This window comes from Pimephales promelas, chromosome 3 (assembly GCF_988280905.1).
Source record: "Pimephales promelas chromosome 3, fPimPro1.hap1.1, whole genome shotgun sequence".
NCBI lineage: Eukaryota > Metazoa > Chordata > Actinopteri > Cypriniformes > Leuciscidae > Pimephales > Pimephales promelas.
Genome location: NC_142771.1, coordinates 40,337,925 through 40,356,551, shown reverse-complemented (window position 1 = coordinate 40,356,551; position 18,627 = coordinate 40,337,925). Strand labels below are relative to the sequence as shown.

Genomic DNA, 18,627 nt, shown 5'->3' with positions numbered 1-18,627 from the left:
CATGTATTGACTGACTGTCCCCATGTTGAGATATATCGTGGGTAAGTGCAGAGGCGTAGTTTGTGCTCTGTGTGAACCCGACGGTTATTGTAGATCAATACTACAATAATGTGAGCAGGAATTCACTCATCATCACAAACATACAGTTAGTTATTCATTTTTAGGAATACTGAATCTGAGTAACTGCAACTACATGTCAACTCTCATTAGAGTATCATTAGAGTATCAAGATATATACATCCAAAGTGTCGTATAGTCAGTACAATGTGAGATATTAACCCTTTGAAGTCCTCACCAAGAAAAAAGTGATGGAATTATTTTTTTGTTTGCATTTCTTATCTTCTTATGTCGCTAGTAACCACACTCAATGCATTTTTTTTCAACACATCCCATAATTTTTCAAATATCGGTCTCTACCAAATGGTTGAGATGTCACTTAATGGTAATAAATGGTTGCGGAATTCATACACATACTTTGCCATACTTTTTCATTGCCCATTATATTATGATCAAAACCTTTTTCTAGTCTTGACAAAACACATTTTTAGAAAGATCTGAGTCTCAAGGTTCATATTTTGTAACAGAAGTGATATTTGGACAGAAATTTATTAATTTGTTACAGCAGAATGCATACAATTACATTCAATGGAATTTATGTCATTTTTGGTACTACGCCTAAACAAAATCTCATGAGAACTTAAATTTTTGTGATATCAACTTCAAATTTGGAACACAACTTGGTTAGATATATGGCTTTGATTTTATAGTAGTTTTATAGGGAAAAATATTTTGTAAAATATATATTTTATATAAAAGAAAAAATATTTAGCACAGTATATTTGAGTTAATGTACATTTAAAACTTCCATAACTTTTTCATAAAGTGCTTTTTCTTTAGCAATAATCTGCTGAGTGTTTTCTTTAAAACAAGACTAAACTTAGGTCTTTATTCCAAAGCATTCTTGAATTACAACAAAGTTTTAATAGTGCATTTTAATGTCCATTCTTAAAAGGGGGGGTGACAGTTACCGTTATGTGCCAAATCAACCGTTTGGTTGAGTATGTTTTTGAAAAATTATTAAAAACATACTTACATTTTTTTAAACCACCAATCATTTTGTAAAGTTAAAGGGTTAAACAGATTAATACTCTAAACTTCTATTAACTTTAAATAACTACATGTCAACTAGCAGTCGTTAAAGTGGAGTATCGAAATAAAGTATTGCCAAATACTGTGAAATGCAAACTCAGAATAGTATGCATACCCGCAATACTTAAATATGGTAAATTACACAAATATACTTTATTAACCAGCGTCTTTGCTGTTGATTTTCAATGATCCAATTCAAATTTACAAATAAGCAAAGATGACTTTAGATAAACATTGCATTTGTTTATTATTTATTTATTTGCAAAAGTAAGAGTGTTAAACTTCTGCGTCATCATCTTCTCTGATCCAGAATGGCAGAACATCTGAAAGGTTTGTTTGAGCGGCGCCCTCTACTGTACAGGAGTGAATGTGCGTTTCCTTCAGCCTGAGGCTTATTTATGTCACTTTTGCTGTGAAAGGGCATTTACATTTGCTACACATAACTTGTTTTGTTATTAAAAAACAAGCAAGCAAGCAAATAAGTAACGCAATAAGTTAATGTTTGAGGGACTAACACAATATTGTAATGCATTACTTTTAAAATTAACTTTCCCCAACACTACCTTTTGGATGATACTGGGCCAGTGACAATTTACTGTAGGTCAAACATCTAAATATAGTATCTAATTATGAAAGCAACGACTTAATTTGAAACAAATTAAAATAAAAAACAGTAATCAGTAGTTAATATACAATTATTCTAAATGCATTGGCGAATGTTTTTGTAGGCATAGTGTTTTTGATCTGAATAGTCCCAATCATGTACAAAACTGACAAGCAATCTTTCATCAGCTGTTCAATCTTGGGCCATTACAATGCACTTTTCCTTTGAGCAAGATAGATGTGCCAGGGCCTAGACCTTGTAGCACACACACACACAGTTTGCAACCAAATGAAAGACGACTCCCTGCACTGTTGCTTGACGCAGACATTTGGATTCCCACCCCATTCCACAGTGGAATATAGGGCTCTATTTATAGAGCTGGTGGAGCCCGTGGCCCTGAGCTCGGCAGAACGCACTCATTAAAACCGCTTTCCCTAGTACACTTCAACTCGAAGCCCAGTGCCAGTGTGTGTGTGAGAGTGGAAACAGTGCTCGAGAGAGAGAGAGCTGGAGTTCTAAAGGTAATCAGTGATAAAAGTTGTCTGAAGAAATTGGGAACCTACGGAGACCATCTCATGTTGGATATTTACGGGAGCTTGATCGTCTTCTGTATTATGAAGAGACGCTTCAGCTGTAGCAGGTGACATTCGACTCGCAGGGAACTTTCTGCATAGACTTTCTCAACTGAGAAACGCCAAGAGAAGACCTGCGGGAAGAAGGTGACTATGTTACGACTCCAGCTCTAAGGGAGCCGTTTGAATTTGATTGATTGGAATTTGGAACTTTGGAACTTTGGAAGTAAATAACAGCGATGATTTGATTTGAATTTAAAAGACAATTCTCTTGTGCTCAAACTGTTGCTTTGCAATATTTTCCTCGTCTTTCTTTTGGAAATCTAAAAGTACTGTCCCTTCACATCCAGAGTTTCAGCTGTAATCTGATCCCACACACTCAGTAATTATAAAGCAGGGCTGGGAAGCAGTACTGGAGATTTGTCATTAAGGCACCCTAAATAAAGACTCAGGCAAAAGGGTGAGGTTTGTGGATTTCGGTCATCAAGATCCACCTAAAAACGGCTCATGGACCCCCAAGGTGGTCATTACCTAAACAAGGCAGCGGTGCTGTCCGGACTCGGCGCTGCCCGAATGATCCAGCTTCTCCTGGGCTGCACCACGATGGCCCTGGTGGCCCACAGCGCGGGATTCAGCGCCACCTACGGCACCTTCTGCATGTTCGTCTGGTGCTTCTGCTTCGCCGTCACACTGTTGGTCTTCACCCTGGACGTGACGAGGCTTCACGGGTGCATGCTTATCTCCTGGGACAACTTCACCGTGGCCTTCGCCATGCTCGCCACTCTCATGTACATCACAGCGTCGATAGTGTATCCCGTGTACTTTCTACGGTCGGAGTGCCCATCCGAGGGATGCGAGGTGAGGAACTACCGAATCGCGGTCACCGTTTGCTCAAGCGTCTGTTGCTTCGCCTACGGAGCCGAGGTGTTTATCACACGGGCCAAACCGGGGCATGTGGTCGGATACATGGCCACCGTATCCGGCTTGCTTAAAGTGGTCCAAGCCTTCATAGCCTGCATTATCTTCGGCGCCCTGGCCAACGACAGCGAGTACAACCGGCACATCCCGACCCAATATTGCGTGGTCGTCTACAGCCTGTGCTTCGCCGTGACCGTAGTCGTCGTTGCGCTCACCGTTTCTGGGAGGACGTCTTCGTTACGCTTCCCTTTCGACCGCTTCGTGGTCGTCTACACCTTCCTGGCGGTGCTTTTGTATCTGAGCGCTGCCGTGATCTGGCCGGTGTTCAGTTTCGATAAGAAGTACGGAACCCCGGCGAGACCGGGAGACTGTCCGAGAGGGAAGTGCCCTTGGGACAGCAAGTTGGTGATCGCCGTGTTCACCAGTGCCAATCTGGTGCTGTACGTCACCGATCTGGTGTACTCTCAAAGAATACGGTTTGTCTCGAATTCATCAGCATAAAGCCATCCTTTCTTCAATCCGGTGGATTTATGAATACCGGCAATTAGTTAAATACAGACATGCCAATAAAAACAGCTGTGTGTACTAGTATCATTTTTTTTTTTTTTGGTCATTTTTGTTGTTTAGAATAAAAATTTTGGACTTTCGAACTGCTGGGATTTAATTTTTCATTGTGTTAATGAATAGTTACTTTGCTTAATAGATTTGTTGCATACTAATGTAGAAATAACTTCTGTGCCAATGCCTCTCTGCAATTCATTGTCACTGTAACCCTAAAGCAAGGGTGTCCATCCAAAGACCACGTCCTGGAGAGTTTAGCTGTAATCAGCTCCAACACACTTGCCTGGATGAGTCTGAACACAGATATCAATAATACAGGCTAGATGTCTTACGGCGGAGTCTCTATCGTCATCTCCGGTGGCCATCTTGTCACAGGCAAGCTGATGTAAGATGAGTGATCAGTATGAACACAAATACTCTTATCTCGTTGAAATCTTGACGGATTTACAACAGTTTGGTTTCTTACAAACGTTTTTAATGTGGCTATAATTCTGGATGATTATTTATTGAAACACTTATTTTTTTATAAGTGTGCAGTGTCATAACTACATCTCTGACGTATATAACAAACCAAACCATTTGAAAATCGGTAAAAAATTTAGAAAGTCATGGTTATTTAAAAAGTACATGCACCATTAAAACACAATGTTACGAGTGAGCGTCGCAAGCTGCCTGTGACAAGATGGCCGCCAGGTGCGGACGTCGACCTCCATTGGCTAGAAGCGCGGACGAGACATCTAGCCTTTATTATGGATATCAATGAGTCTGAAGACCATCATTCTGCTGCTTCTTTTAGTTTTATAGTGGATTGCATCCACAACTTTTCAGGTGCATACCGCCACCTACTGTACCGGAGGATGCGATATAGGTAACACTTCAATAATCTACTTTTCTTGTAAAAAAAATAAAAAATAAATCTTTCCTATACAACTATTTTAATATTGCATATATATTTATATCCCTAGATCTTATGATATACCCCTATACTCCACAACATCATTCTGTGTATCCCTCTCCTGATGTTCCCAATACACCCTCAAGGTTTTACTGCCTTCCCGCCTGACTAATCTTTTGTTTTAATTGATTAATCTCTTCTCTATATTTCTTACAATGTATGTAACTGTGTATGCTCTGCATTTTCTGTAATGTTGCACTCCAAACATTCATCTGATTGACTTTTACCTAACACAGCCAATGTTTTATGACCTCAGTCTGGTTCTCCTCCCTTCGGTTCCCTCTGATCATACCCTGTGTATTGATAGAATTGTGTATGAGGATATTTGAAGACCATCATTGGCTGGTTCAGGTGTGTTTAATTGGGGTTGGAGCTGAACTCTGCAGGACATTGGAACTCCAGAGCTGCGTTTAAGGCCTTGTCCGACTCCACACTAATGCATTTTCGTTTGAAAACGTATCTTTTTCAACCCATTTTCGTCTTTCGCCCAAACTGAGACAGCGTTATTATCAATGAAAACAGAGCTTTTTGTAAACGCAAACTTTTATTTTGGATGCGATTAATCACAATTAATCTATGCACACAGGGGCGCAACTACCCAGTTTCAGAGGGGTATGCAGCAACAATTTTAGCGCCCCACCCCCAAAAATAAGGAAAAATAAATGTAATATAAGTGTGCCGTGTAATAAGTGAGTAGGAACAAATGAGCGCTAACAGATCAAATAAGTGCAAAATTGTCATTTATTAATACAAATAAAGTATAGTTACTCCACCTTGATGAACCCCCCTAAGAAAACTATAAGCTCCATTGGAACAGCAATAACAGTGTTTCTCACAGGATTTTAGGTAAAACTGTGGTAGGTGGACCTCTGTTTCTCTAGGCGGGTTCGGGGCCATGCTCCCCCGTAAGAAAATTTTGTGTTCTGTAATGTTAAATTCAGCAGTCTGGTGCACTTTGAGAGTACAAAATTAAAAGCTCCAACCCATATTCAGGGTGCAAATTAAACAGAGAAAAATTTGAACCTTTAGTTAGTGTCTGTCTACATTACACTACTAATAATAGTTATAATATTAATCCCATAGTAATAGCCATAAAGGCTATTGTAAAACAAATGCCCTGAAAAATAAAGGAAACTTTCATAATTAGTTTTGCACTAATTTCTATACTTGAAAGATATAAGCGCATAATGACATGTTTCATGGGCCAGTGTGTCAGAAAAAAAACTAAAGCTGACTTTTTTTGACCAATGCATTACACCAGCACAGCGCCGCCAATTAAGCAAAGAACAAAACAAACAACAAACAACAAACAAACAAATGGGCCGCCGATGTATGAGTTTTGTGGGCCGTTAAGACGAATAAATAAAAAAAAGATGAGATGTATCGGCTGAAAAAGCACGTCGGCCCAGCGGGAATCTCATATTTTAAATATGTCATATTTTAAATCCTACCTGTTGTCTTTCAGCAATGCATGGAGTTATTTAGCTGCTGTCGCATCAATTGACATGCCATCTCCTTTTCTCTCTTTCTTTTTCTATTTTTAGCCCCACAGCATTTTGTTTTATCCATCTTTTTCGACGACAACTCACTACTCGTACCTGCTCGCTCAGAGCTCACGGCGCCCCCGCCCGCTCGCGATATTACCCGCCCCCCTTCTCCATCAGGGCGCCTACTCTAGTCTGGCTGTTAGTCCTCTAAAATTTTATATAACATTGAAGGAATGCAGAAATGATTTAGAAACGCACAACAGCAGCTACATATAGAAATACAATATAGCCTATATATATATATATATATATATATTTTTTTTTTTTTTTTTTACCATCGCTTTGGCGCCCCCCATTGTGCTGCGCCCCTATGCGCCGCATATAGCGCATACCCACTTTTTGCGCCACTGTATGCACAGCCCTAGTTAAAATATGTTACTTTGCACACTCTTCATATCACAGTCCTGCAAAGATGATAGAAAATACTCACATTTGCTGTCCTGCAGAAAAACACGAGAGCAGACGCGATTTAGACCCCTCATGTTAGGAGTGAGAGTGACCTGGACTAAATGTGTGACATTTTGCTAAATAAAATGATCCTGTCACAAGTATTGTGCGATAACTTTATTATTTATTTATTTTTTACTGTATCATCTCAGTGAGCTTTTGTGAGGTTTACGCATTCGCTGTAAAGATGAATTTGGCGTTTTTCAAGTTTTGGGAAACAGCTGAAAACGCTCGTGTGGATGAAGAGCTTTTTTAAGTGTATCCGGATTAATGTAGACGTAGCATAAGTCCATAAGTCTTTTTATGCCCTGTCCTTGCTAAATTCCCTCTGTCTTGTTCTAGCATTGTTTACATTGCACAAGTGCTCACTGCTGATCACTTGTGGGAATATTAAATAAGCACTTGCTGTTGTGACGTCACAATCGTGTGGTATTGTGGGATCCGTCTGAAGTGTATTGGGTAGACTCACTCCCTCGGACAAAATCAAGGCGTCCAAATAAACTCCCGTCATCAGTGAAGTGTGTCTAATAGTGGAGTTAAACGCAGTCCAGGAGCAGGTTTGGACACCAAAAGAGTAAAATCTGTCATTAAATATCACATCCTAAAGCTGCATGACTTTTTTTCTTCTTCTTCTGAGGAACATACAACAAGATATTTTGAAAAAAGTCAGTAACCAAAATATCTTCTTTTATGTTCCACAGAAGGTCATACAGTTTTGGTACGACTTTAATTATGAAATTACGAAATTATGAATTATTTTTGGGATGAACTATCTCTTTAAAACTTTAAGATTGTTGTGGATTTGTACGGTTATTATATGGCTTACTAAAAGTAAAATTAATGTGTATTTTCCTCTAATTTAGGCTATGTATGTATAGTGTTAAATGTTATTATAATTATTGTTATTATTTGATTACTTTTATGGCAATGTCTAAGCCTGAGATAACTGAAACCTCTGATTAGAAAAAGGGAATATATGATATCACTTCTTTATGTATTGTCCATAGAGATTAAATATCATGTCAAGTTTTTTCATGAATGGCCTTAGTTGTCATGGTGCTCAGATCTAGTCAATCTACTCAGGCTTCAATATAAGTACAGTTTGTCTTTTTATAGTATTTAACAATATATTGTTACTAATTCACAACATAGGCTATTTAAATAAATCAAAATATGTTGGTAATTAAACTGGATTGTTTTGTGTCTAGTTTCTTTCTCTTTCTCAAAACCTCCAAATACAGCACACAAAAATGAACATTCATATAAATAAAAGACCGTTTCTGTACAAATATGTGTGAGTGGGTGCATTGTAAAAACTATGGGCGTTAACTTAAAAAAGTAAGCAGTAAGTAACCTGGTTGCCTTAAAAGCGGCCGAGTTAATGAGACCGATTTAAGAGTTCATTGAAAATAAAAACACAATCGAGGAGATTCAATCAACAGAAACTATTTTTGTTGTCTGAACCACATTAATTATCTAAGTTGATTTGACAAAAGAAAAAACAATTGTGATAAATCATGAAAATAATGTAAACTATTATTTTCATGATTTATCACAACTTTTTTTTCCCTTTGGTGGTTATAACCTATACTTTTATGAAAATGTTAATTTATATGTCCTAAGTATAGCTAAATCTGAAGAAGAGATCATTTTATTTGGGGTAAAGGTTTATAAATGGAAAGAGTTTTAAATTAGGCGTTTGTATTTTAGCTTGAATGAAAACAGACTCTAATTTAAAGTCTCTAATAAAGTAAGCTACCGGTAAACAGAAAGCAAGAAAATAGTCTTGACATACATATCAATGAAATGTAAAAATCCAAAATAAGAAATCTGTTGAATTTATCAAACAACATACAAATACACATGTATACAGAACTGCCGTAGACTTTAGCCCACGTGCTCATAAAAGTGACGCAACAGCATTCTGTCAGCAGAGCTGGCCTATCATGACGCACGGTGCACACATAAAGTACAGGGATTGGCTGAGGCGCGAGCAGTGCTCTACCGTGATTGGTCAGAGCCTTCTACTACTCCACGTCATGAATGGTAGTTTAACTAAACGACAACAGACAACGTGAACACGATAAACAAACGTGAAACAAACTAAATATATGTGAACCAGCTCTTCAAAAGATCGTGTTCTAGGTACGTTTCTTCAAATATTAAGCTGTCTGTATTCCTCTCGTTGTCTGTGCTGCGTCAAAGCTGGTTCAGTCCGACCAGGAAATAGAAAAGTGTTAAGCAGGCAGACTCTGTCCTGATATTACCTCAGCTGAGCTATATTAGAGTCTGAATAATACTATAATGAGTGTTAACTTGTGTTTGCCGGTGAACAGTCATCATCTTGTTGTTAGCAGGTCAAAATGAGCGTTGGTTTCATCGGAGCGGGTCAGTTGGCGCATGCGCTGGTGAAGGGCTTCACAGTGGCAGGTAACATTATAGCATTGCACACACCGACCGCTAGAGGCGCCAAAACACTAATGATCTGGAACAAAATAAGACTTTTCTGTGTCTAAAGCAGGCATCATTTTATTAAATAAGCATATAACAATATACACTACCATGCAAAAATAAGTTTGTGGTCAGTCATATTTTTTCTTTATTTTTTTTAAATAAATGAATACTTGAATATTCATCAAGGATGTGTTAAATTGATACAAAGTGATAGTAAACAATTAATTTTGTTAAAAAAATTCTGTTTTGAATAAATGCTGTTTTTTTATTACTTTTTATTCAGTAGAAAATCCAGAAAAAAAGTATCATAAGTTATACAAATATTTTAAAGGAAAAAACTTTTGCTGATAATTTACTCACCCCCATGTCATCCAAGATGTCCATGTCTTTCTTTCTTCAGTCGAAAAGAAATTAAGATTTTTGATGAAAACATTCCAGGATTTTTCTCCATATAATGGACTTCAATGGGAACCAAACGGTTCAAAGTCCAAAAGACAGTTTCAGTACAAACTGCAAACTGTTCAAAGGGCTTTAAACGATTTCAGACGATGAATAAGGGTCTTATCAAGCGAATCGATCACTCATTTAAAAAAGTAAATAACAAAGTTTAATGTTTATCAGCTCAAATGCTCGCCTTGCTCTGTTTTGTGATGCACGTGTGTGACTCTTCTGTTCAAACTCATTCATCAAAAGGAACAAATCTTTTTCCGAGTCAACGAACGAAACGAACGAATTGACTCTGGAAAAAGTGAACTACTCCTTTAAGCAGCACAACTGTTTGTTTCCAACATTGATACAAAAAAAATCTAAAATAAAAGATTTAATGCTGATGAAAATTAAGCTTTTCATCACAGAAATCAAGTATATTTTAAAGTATATTAAAATAGATGACCATTTTATTTTAAATTGAACTCATTTTTCACAGTATTACTTAGTATCTGCAGTTTTGATCAAATAAATGCAGTCTTGATGTGCATAAGATACTTCTTTCAAAAGCATTAAAAATAGTAATGTGTCCAAACTTAATTTGACCGTTCCCCTCTCCTGTCCATCAGGTGTGATCGCCACGCACAGGATAACAGCGAGCTCTCCAGACAAAGACCTGCTGACCGTCGCCGGGCTAAGAGTGAGTTTTTCATAACCTTCTGAGACACAAACAATAGCAGCGAGTTACACCGTTGACCATCTTAAAAAAGCCACTTTCTCTGTACTTCAGAAAATGGGAGCATCCTTCACGACAAGCAATAAAGAGACTGTGAAGAAGAGCGATGTCCTGTTCCTCGCGGTCAAGCCACACATCATTCCCTTCGTTCTGGATGAGATCGGGCCAGACATCGAGGACCGGCATCTCATAGTCTCTTGTGCAGCGGGAGTCACGATCAGCTCCATAGAGAAGGTCAGAAAGCTCTCGATCCACGAGCCGAAGTGACGATGCTTTAAAGGGGACATTTCATGCAAAATCCACTTTTTTAGCCCTTAAATGCGTTTTGTTGTATATTTGGAGTGTTTATAAGTACAGAAAAGATGAAATTATTCTCTTCAGGTGCTTCGTTTATATCTTTATATTCTGTTTTGGTCATATTTTCAGATTTTTCTGTTCTCTACGACGTTTTTTGAGTAAGTGCGTCACCGTATTTGCAGCGGAACTGCCAAATAAGGACATTGACTACAACACTTCGAGCAATCCGCCTGTTGAGGCTATCCTATAAGCCTGGTATAGATGGCATGGTGTTCTCAACGTGTAGCTGAAAAATCCAAAGGTCTTTAAAAGGGAATAATTTACATTAAAAATGGTACTTCACCCAGTGCTAAATATTAAAGTGCTGTCGTGCTGTTGGTAAAGTGGGTGCTCACGGCTACGGTAAGAACCGTGTGTTCCTCACCATCCACACCATACCTAACTGATTACCACACCTGTAAATATACTTAATTCCCAGTGATGTCACACCCAGTGCAGCACTTCCACCAAGTGGCTAGAGTAAGTAATAGCAATATTAACCTATCCACAAAAAGTGAAGGTATAAATGGCTCCTACACCGCCATTATTATTTCTCGCTCCGATTTTGTAGTCCGAGCTCAATGATGCAGAAGTTACGAGAGGGCAAGTCAAAATGTTTGGTTGTTGGATGTACGTTAGTGACCTGAAGCACTTCAAGGATTCCCACTTCAACAACCTCCGCCAGTATAAAGAAGGGTTTGCCGATTGACTTCGTCTGAATGAGAGGTCAATTCCTTCTATCTTTGGAGACGACGAACAGAGCATTTCGATAAGCTGTAAATATCGTTAATAAAAATAAAGCACTTTACTTTCATAAAACACATGGTGGTCATGGTTTAGCAGTACCTTTGTCTTTCTTTGTTTTTGTGTTGAAGTAACGTTACACGTCTGCAGTATTATTGTTCTTGAGTTTCATCAATGGTCATTTAGCTGCTGTGTTTTCTGATTCTTTTCTAAACGTATCATATTATCAATACAGATTTTTTTTGTGGTAAGATTAGACCGTAGTCATTTATCTTGTCAGTGTGCTTGTTTTAACAAGAGAAATAGTCGACTTTCACTAATAACACAAAACAGTAAACTCACATACCAATATATCCATATGAAGAAGTGGTTGTGATGCAGGTTCATCGCCGTCTTTATCAACTCGCTCGCTCTGGCTCGAATATGTAAGGCTTGATGGACAAGTCTTCCGTTGTTGACATTTTATTAACGTGTAAATAAAAATGTTCTTTGAAGGTATCGTATATAATCGTATATCTCTAATCAAACTACAATAATGGCCGAACGTGGGGAGTTGAACTGACCGTGAACTCATCGACCTGGAGAGCGGGCGGGGTATGACGCATCTCCTTTTTATTTAAAGGGGCCGCTTTGAAACGGGTTATGTTTTATAAAGACCACAACGGTATGATTTATAAGTAAAAATGAATGATTTAAAAGCATGATATGTACCCTTCAACACATCCAACACTTCTCAGTTAGGAAAAAATAATGGCAACACTTTAGCTAAAGCCTTTATGCGTAATGCTTTATAAAGGTACACCAAAGTTAAAATGCATTAAAATATTTGCAGATTCCTTCTCACATCTGAAATTGGTTGATTGTAATGTGTTTTTAATGCTTGTATGTGTTCAATGAATAGATAAGTTTTATAATGTATTATCCCAGCTAACAGAATTTTGTTATAAGAACGTTCTCTAAATATTCAGTGTTGGTTCTGGGAACGTGAAAAATGTCCAGTTTTCTTGACGTTAGAGGAACGTGTTTTAAAAGGTATAATGTTCCTCAAACGTTCATTAAACATTATTTTCGATTAAAAATTCAACATGATAGTTATGTTGATTTCTAACATTCCAAGAACATAAAAATGTCCAGTTTCCTGAATGCTACTACACAGCAAAAACTCAAGAGTGTTAAAGGCATGTTAGATATAGATATAGGCAGACATATAGATTTAAGTGTATGTATCTCAACAATGGTGACAAAAAGAATATTTGATTAGGAAAAGGAGATTCCTAAGATAATTCAGATCATAATTTATTCATACTGCAATATATGATGGGAGCTATGAATGAGTTTTGATTGTGGTCACCCAGAATGCACTGCAATATGCTTTATTATTGTCACCATTGTTGAGAACAGGCTAATTATTGATATATGTGTGTCCAAACAAAATTTAAATTTCAACGGCTTTTGATTTCAAGAAATCTTTTGGATTATATTGAAAAATTGGTTTAAAATTGATTAAATATAAATATAATTTATAAAATAATTCAAGAAGATTTTCAGACATTTAAGAATCTCAAAAAAGTTGGGAGGCAAAATTAAAGAGAAAATATTATAAATATATAATTTATAGGTGAACTGGTAATAGGTACCGTATCAGTTTTTTTTAAGCAAATTCATCAAAATAATTGATGTCCAGCTTCATGTTATCATGTAGCTAACACTTGATTTCTGCGCTGTAGAAACTGCTGCAGTATCGCCCGGCACCGAAAGTGATCCGCTGCATGACGAACACCCCAGTGGTGGTGCGTGAAGGGGCCACGGTGTACGCCACAGGCACCCATGCAGAGGTGGAGGATGGGAAGCTCCTGGAGCAGCTGATGGCCAGCGTGGGATACTGCACCGAAGTGGAGGAGGACCTGATCGATGCCGTCACTGGCCTCAGCGGCAGCGGCCCCGCCTATGTGAGCATCAGCACACCGCAGACATGCTTTTCTTACTTAGTATACAGTGTCTCGATTCCAGTCCAAATATCTAAAAACAATCAAGATGCATTTACTTCAGTAGTAAAATGCCTTAAGAGTTTATGTCTTGTTTTCGAGGGGAATTAATACAAAATTACGTGAGTTTTTGCTTAAAACAAGCTAAATTATCTGCCAAGAAAAAGAACAGTTGAGCTCTTTTGTGGTTTCCTTTGCCCAAAAACACCTCTGACTGTGAATATCCATGTGTTGTTTTATCCTAGGCGTTCCTCGCTGTGGACGCTCTTGCTGACGGAGGGGTGAAGATGGGATTGCCCAGGAGACTGGCTGTGCGACTGGGAGCTCAGGCTCTGCTTGTTAGTGCTTCACAGTCTATGAAACTTTGCTCATATTGATAATGTGATCAATCTTTCTGTGTCTAAGATTCACAGAACAATCATGTTTTTGTGTTTTGTTGCTAGGGTGCGGCAAAAATGCTCCTGGACTCGGAGCAACACCCCGGAGAGTTAAAAGACAACGTGGCTTCACCTGGAGGTGCGACGATCCACGCTTTGCATGTTTTGGAAAGTGGCGGTTTCCGCAGCCTCCTGATCAACGCTGTGGAGGCGTCATGCATTAGAACCAGGTACTGCAATTTATTTCTGATTTTCAGCAATAGAAAGGGTCAACAGCTTGCAGTTTATTTGATAAATCCATTCAATAGTATTTGAAGATGATTGGCTCCCTGGCGTGATCCTCATTCAGTCGACGTCGACCAGGTCTGACGTTCTCGACTCAAAGGGAACTTTATTTGGCCAATTTCTTTTTCTAGATTTACATTTGTAATGTAAATAATCTTAAATCTGCTTTCTTTGGTTATTAATACTAAACAGGTTATTAATACTAAACAGATATTAATACAAATTAAATAGTTATAATTACTAGTGATCTAGTCAGTGACCTTGGTTATAAGATCTATTCACAAAACTCCCATTTTAATTTGATGGGCTGTTAAACTTAACTGTCACCGTCCCACAGGTGGGACGTTTGCCACTATATTTTTAAAACAATAATATCTTAGTAAATACCTTAAATAATATTGACAAACTATATATCATTTGAAAGCTTACAATCTCTAGTTTCCATATTTGGTGACTGATTTTCAAAATATATTACAGAGGAGCCATAATTTATCAATATAAAACAAGAATATTTTCATACTCATAAGGCGTGTTCAGACCTTTATTTTAAAATAACAGTAAACATGAAAAATCATGAAAAAATGGTAGATACCTCAGTTTGTTTTCATGCCAAAAGTTCAAAAGATAGAATCCATTCAATTATTTTGGAAAAAAAAGGTCTGAAAAGTTTGAAATATCAAGAAAAAAATAATAAATTCACCATTTGTGACGTGGCAGCTAGCTATGACTTACATGCGTGTTCTTTGTATGTGTTTCTTAGAGGTTCAATTCATATCAAAATCTGCCAAACTTCCCATACTACTTCTGAATAGGATCTTTACTTCAGAAATAGTATGAAAATTGTGAAAATAATGGTTCATATCACTCAAAACACGAATGGAAATGCAGGCGCCCTTATATGGGCAGTAATGGAGTCTGATTGTGCCCTAGTGAAAAAGTTTGGTACTGCGCTCAAACAAAATCTTACTGAAAGCTCATTTTTTGAGATATCAACCTAAAATTTGAAACACAACTTGTTCAGATTTTTGGCTTTGATCTTTCTGCCATTTTAGAGTAGCCCAGATTTTGAAAATATATATTTTATGTAAAATATAAATAATTAATATTTTTACATTGTACATTTCCATAAACTCAAACTTCTATAACTTTTTTTCTGTTTCACTTTCTTAATTTATTTCACTTCTACCTACAAAAATCTGCCAAATGTCTTCTTTAAAACAAGACCAATCATATGTCTATATTCAAAAGCATTCTTGAATTACAACCATTTAAGTTCGAAATGTGCATTTTCATGTCTATTCAAAAAAGGGGGGGTGACCGTTAACAGGTTAAAAGAGTTTTGTCTCCAAAAGGACATTTCAAGCCAACTCTTTTCTGACAGGGAGCTTCAGTTCTTGGCTGACCAGGAGAAGATTTCTCCAGCTGCCATAAAGAAGACCACTCTGGACAAGGTGCTCCAACAGTCGGGTTCGGCAGCAGGTGGCGGGATCAGGACCGGCCTCAACCTCTTTAACAGCACCAACCCCAAACACAAGAAAACCTGAACCTGGTCACCGCCATATCCAGCTCACAGTAAGGATGAAACCACTTCAAGAATTGCAGACAAGATGCTAAGACCAAAAATGCTATACGTTGTTCTCGAAACCTGTGCTGTGTTCAGTATATTGTTTTTTTTTGTTTGTTTTTTACCTTTTTGGTTAGTATGGACCAGCTCTAAGAAGTTAGTTTCTCTCGATATACACTGTAAATTATGCACTGCACTGTAACATTGTTTTTTAGTTTGCTTAACTTAACTTTTTCAGTTATCTACATTTACTCGAATATTAAGTATTTTCAACTTGACAAAATTAGTTATGTGAACTTTTAAAGATTTGTAAAGCCGAAAGTACTTTATATATTCCAAATACAACTTAACTGAGTCAGTGGAAACGAATAAATCTGAAAGTTAAGTTGAGTGAACAAAAACACTTTTACAGTGAACTTTTGCACTGAAAACCTAAAAAAAGTAAAAAAAAACTAAACTTAAAAGTTGTACATATTTAATATGTCGAGTATATAGAACTTTATGAAGTCAGTGCAAAAACGTTAACTCAAAAAGTTAAATTGGGTGAACAGTATCAGTAACGTTTTTTTTTTTTTTTACAGTGTGTTTAGATTTATTAAACAATGTCTGATCTAGTACAAATAAATGTCACATCATGTTTTTACAAAGGCTTATCTGGACTGACCTGAATGAAATGATTTAATGAATTAAAGTCCTATCTTTATCTCTATATTTCTCAGTAGTTCTTTATTCTCCGAACAGAAAAAAAGCCAAATTCTCTAAATGATTGCCAGAGCCAGACCGATATATCGGCAGACCGATATCATCGGCCGATATAGGCATTTTCCAAACTATCGGTATCGGCAGTTATAATGGCCCATAAATGAATATTTCAAAAATAAAATAAACACTCGTTGAGTTGGTCACGAGACATACATTGCTTGAATAATAATTAAAAGAACACCCCCCATCAGTTCTCTTAACTCAAATAAGCATTTGTGACTATAGTAAACCAGGCTTGTCTTCAATAACTGTGAAACCAAACTAAACTGCAAACTGACGACCTCAAAATGTTATATTTGAATTTTACAGCGTAAACAGTTGTCATTGCCTCTGTTCATTTCCTTTTCATTCAGAACTGAATTTTGGGCCTGTCCCAATACCCATACTCACGGTCTTTGCACTTCACCACTTGTCTACTTGCATTATGTATTTCCTGCTCGAAAGAAAAATAATAAATAAAAAATTAGCCAGTTCAACTTGCACTTCAAAATGCACTTCATGTGGTAACATACAATAACTGGTTTTGTTGAAATGTAATAAATGATTTAAGATTACTGATTATAACTCAATTAAACTGACCTGAAAAACAAGGTTTTACTGAAGCATAACAGACATAACCTGATTTCTCCAGCAAGGTAAAATTACTTAATATGTTTGAGATCATATTTTTGGTTTTATAAGATGAAAGTCCTTTTCCACCTTGATGTAAATACACTCAAAAAATGTATTAATTACTCTCACTTAATTTAATTGAAGAAAAGTTCACACACAATTGAATTTAGTTTAATTTATATTATTTGTCAAATTTTTTCAGTCCATCCTACGTTTATAATTAATTTACTAAGGCTTAATTTTCTTGCAGTGTTGTTCATCATTATGCACTAGGTAAACTGTATGAACCACTAAGTAAAGACAGGTGTCAGTATTGAGCATTAAACACTGAGAACAAGCGCTGCTCTTTAGCACAATGTTAGAACAGAACAGAAACAACTCTAAATGTCCAACATAACTGAACATTAAACATTTACATAAATAAAATAACTCTTAATCCCTAAATGTTCTCTCCTAATGCAGCACTTTGCAAAGCATTGATCTTGATTGATTGAAGTTGATCTTAGACACCATTGGTGATAAATGCTTTAGGGGCACACCTTAAATCAACCTGCATTCAGTTATTCACATTTTCTCCCATTTAGACTTTATTACTGACAAATGCTTTGGCAATAAATAGACTTAAATTACAATGTGCAGTTTTATTTTAAAGGGGTGAACCGAGAAATCTAATTTTCCTTGAGCTTTTGACATCTAAGAGGTCATCATATTATAAGAATATCCTGTAAGTTTCAGAACTGAAAACGTCCAATAAAAGCTTTTATTGACACAGCCTCAGCAAACGACTCGTTTTTCAAAGTGGGGAACTATGACGTCAAAGAGGATAAAACACCACCCCCGCAGAAGAAGATCAACGCCTACTTCAACACGGCCGTTAGCCCCGCCCACTGATTCGCGCATTACACGCATAGCTAAATAACATAGATTCCTACCTCGTGATGACAAACCGGATCGATCTACCGAACAATACAGAATATTGTGCAGTGCCTGGTTGTGGAAGAAGACAGTCACTGCATAAGCTTCCTCTGGATTCCAATAGGACTGCATGGATAAACTTTATTTTTAATGACGTTCCAGCTGATGAGGGTAAAACATTGTCCGTCTGTTCGCTTCATTTCACTGAGGATTGTTTTGTAAACAAGACTGGATTTGCAGACCGATTAAGAGTAAAGAACGGTCCTGTGCCGTATTGGATCTGACACACACAGACTCTGGGTCGAACATGTATGGGCGAATCATTCCGGTTGCCATTTTACAACATTGGACATTGGTTTTCAAAACAATTTCCCCCAAGCGCATCGACGGGTGAGTTGAAACTCATTATAATATGCAAAACTGTTATCCACTCACAGCAGTGGGCGGTTACTTCCAAGTCTGCAATGCGAAATGCCCATAAAAACCATGTGTTTCTGGCCTGGTCTCAAAGCTAGGGTAGAAAATAGCCAATGGGCTCTATGCACGGCGGTATTTCCGGAGAAGGTGTAAGGATGCTCGATAACTTCCGCCGATCTAAGAGTCCAATGCAATACCGGAAATTTATATTGAATTTTATACTCCATGGTTATACTAAAGAAACGTTAGTCACAAAAACAG

General features: G+C 37.3%; 2 protein-coding genes across 3 annotated transcripts; both read left to right on the top strand.

Annotated features, from left to right (window-relative positions):
* Positions 1-2,038: 2,038 nt before the first annotated feature.
* myadml2 (myeloid associated differentiation marker like 2) lies at positions 2,039-3,779 on the top strand. The gene has a single exon (XM_089128909.1). The coding sequence runs from the start codon at positions 2,833-2,835 to the stop codon at positions 3,742-3,744; it is 912 nt and encodes a 303-aa protein (XP_088985035.1). The 5' UTR covers positions 2,039-2,832; the 3' UTR covers positions 3,745-3,779.
* A 4,961-nt stretch (positions 3,780-8,740) lies between these two features.
* On the top strand, positions 8,741-16,369 carry pycr1a (pyrroline-5-carboxylate reductase 1a). Of its 2 annotated transcripts, none has more exons than XM_039667204.2 (8): positions 8,741-8,898; positions 9,108-9,183; positions 10,263-10,333; positions 10,424-10,603; positions 13,177-13,398; positions 13,680-13,772; positions 13,878-14,041; positions 15,478-16,369. In XM_039667204.2, the coding sequence occupies exons 2-8, from the start codon at positions 9,117-9,119 to the stop codon at positions 15,638-15,640; spliced, it is 960 nt and encodes a 319-aa protein (XP_039523138.2). In that variant the 5' UTR covers positions 8,741-8,898; positions 9,108-9,116; the 3' UTR covers positions 15,641-16,369. The 2 variants fall into 2 exon arrangements, with proteins under 2 accessions (XP_039523138.2, XP_039523137.2); XM_039667203.2 differs by having other exon boundaries at positions 8,744-8,898; positions 9,111-9,183.
* The last annotated feature ends 2,258 nt before the right edge of the window (positions 16,370-18,627 follow it).

Coding starts and splice junctions, on each gene's coding strand:
- myadml2 (XM_089128909.1), top strand. CDS start 2,833: ATGGACCCCCAAGGTGGTCATTACCTAAACAAGGCAGCGGTGCTGTCC.
- pycr1a (XM_039667204.2), top strand. CDS start 9,117: ATGAGCGTTGGTTTCATCGGAGCGGGTCAGTTGGCGCATGCGCTGGTG. Junction 9,184..10,262: donor GAAGGGCTTCACAGTGGCAG/GTAACATTATAG, acceptor CCTGTCCATCAG/GTGTGATCGCCACGCACAGG. Junction 10,604..13,176: donor CGATCAGCTCCATAGAGAAG/GTCAGAAAGCTC, acceptor TCTGCGCTGTAG/AAACTGCTGCAGTATCGCCC.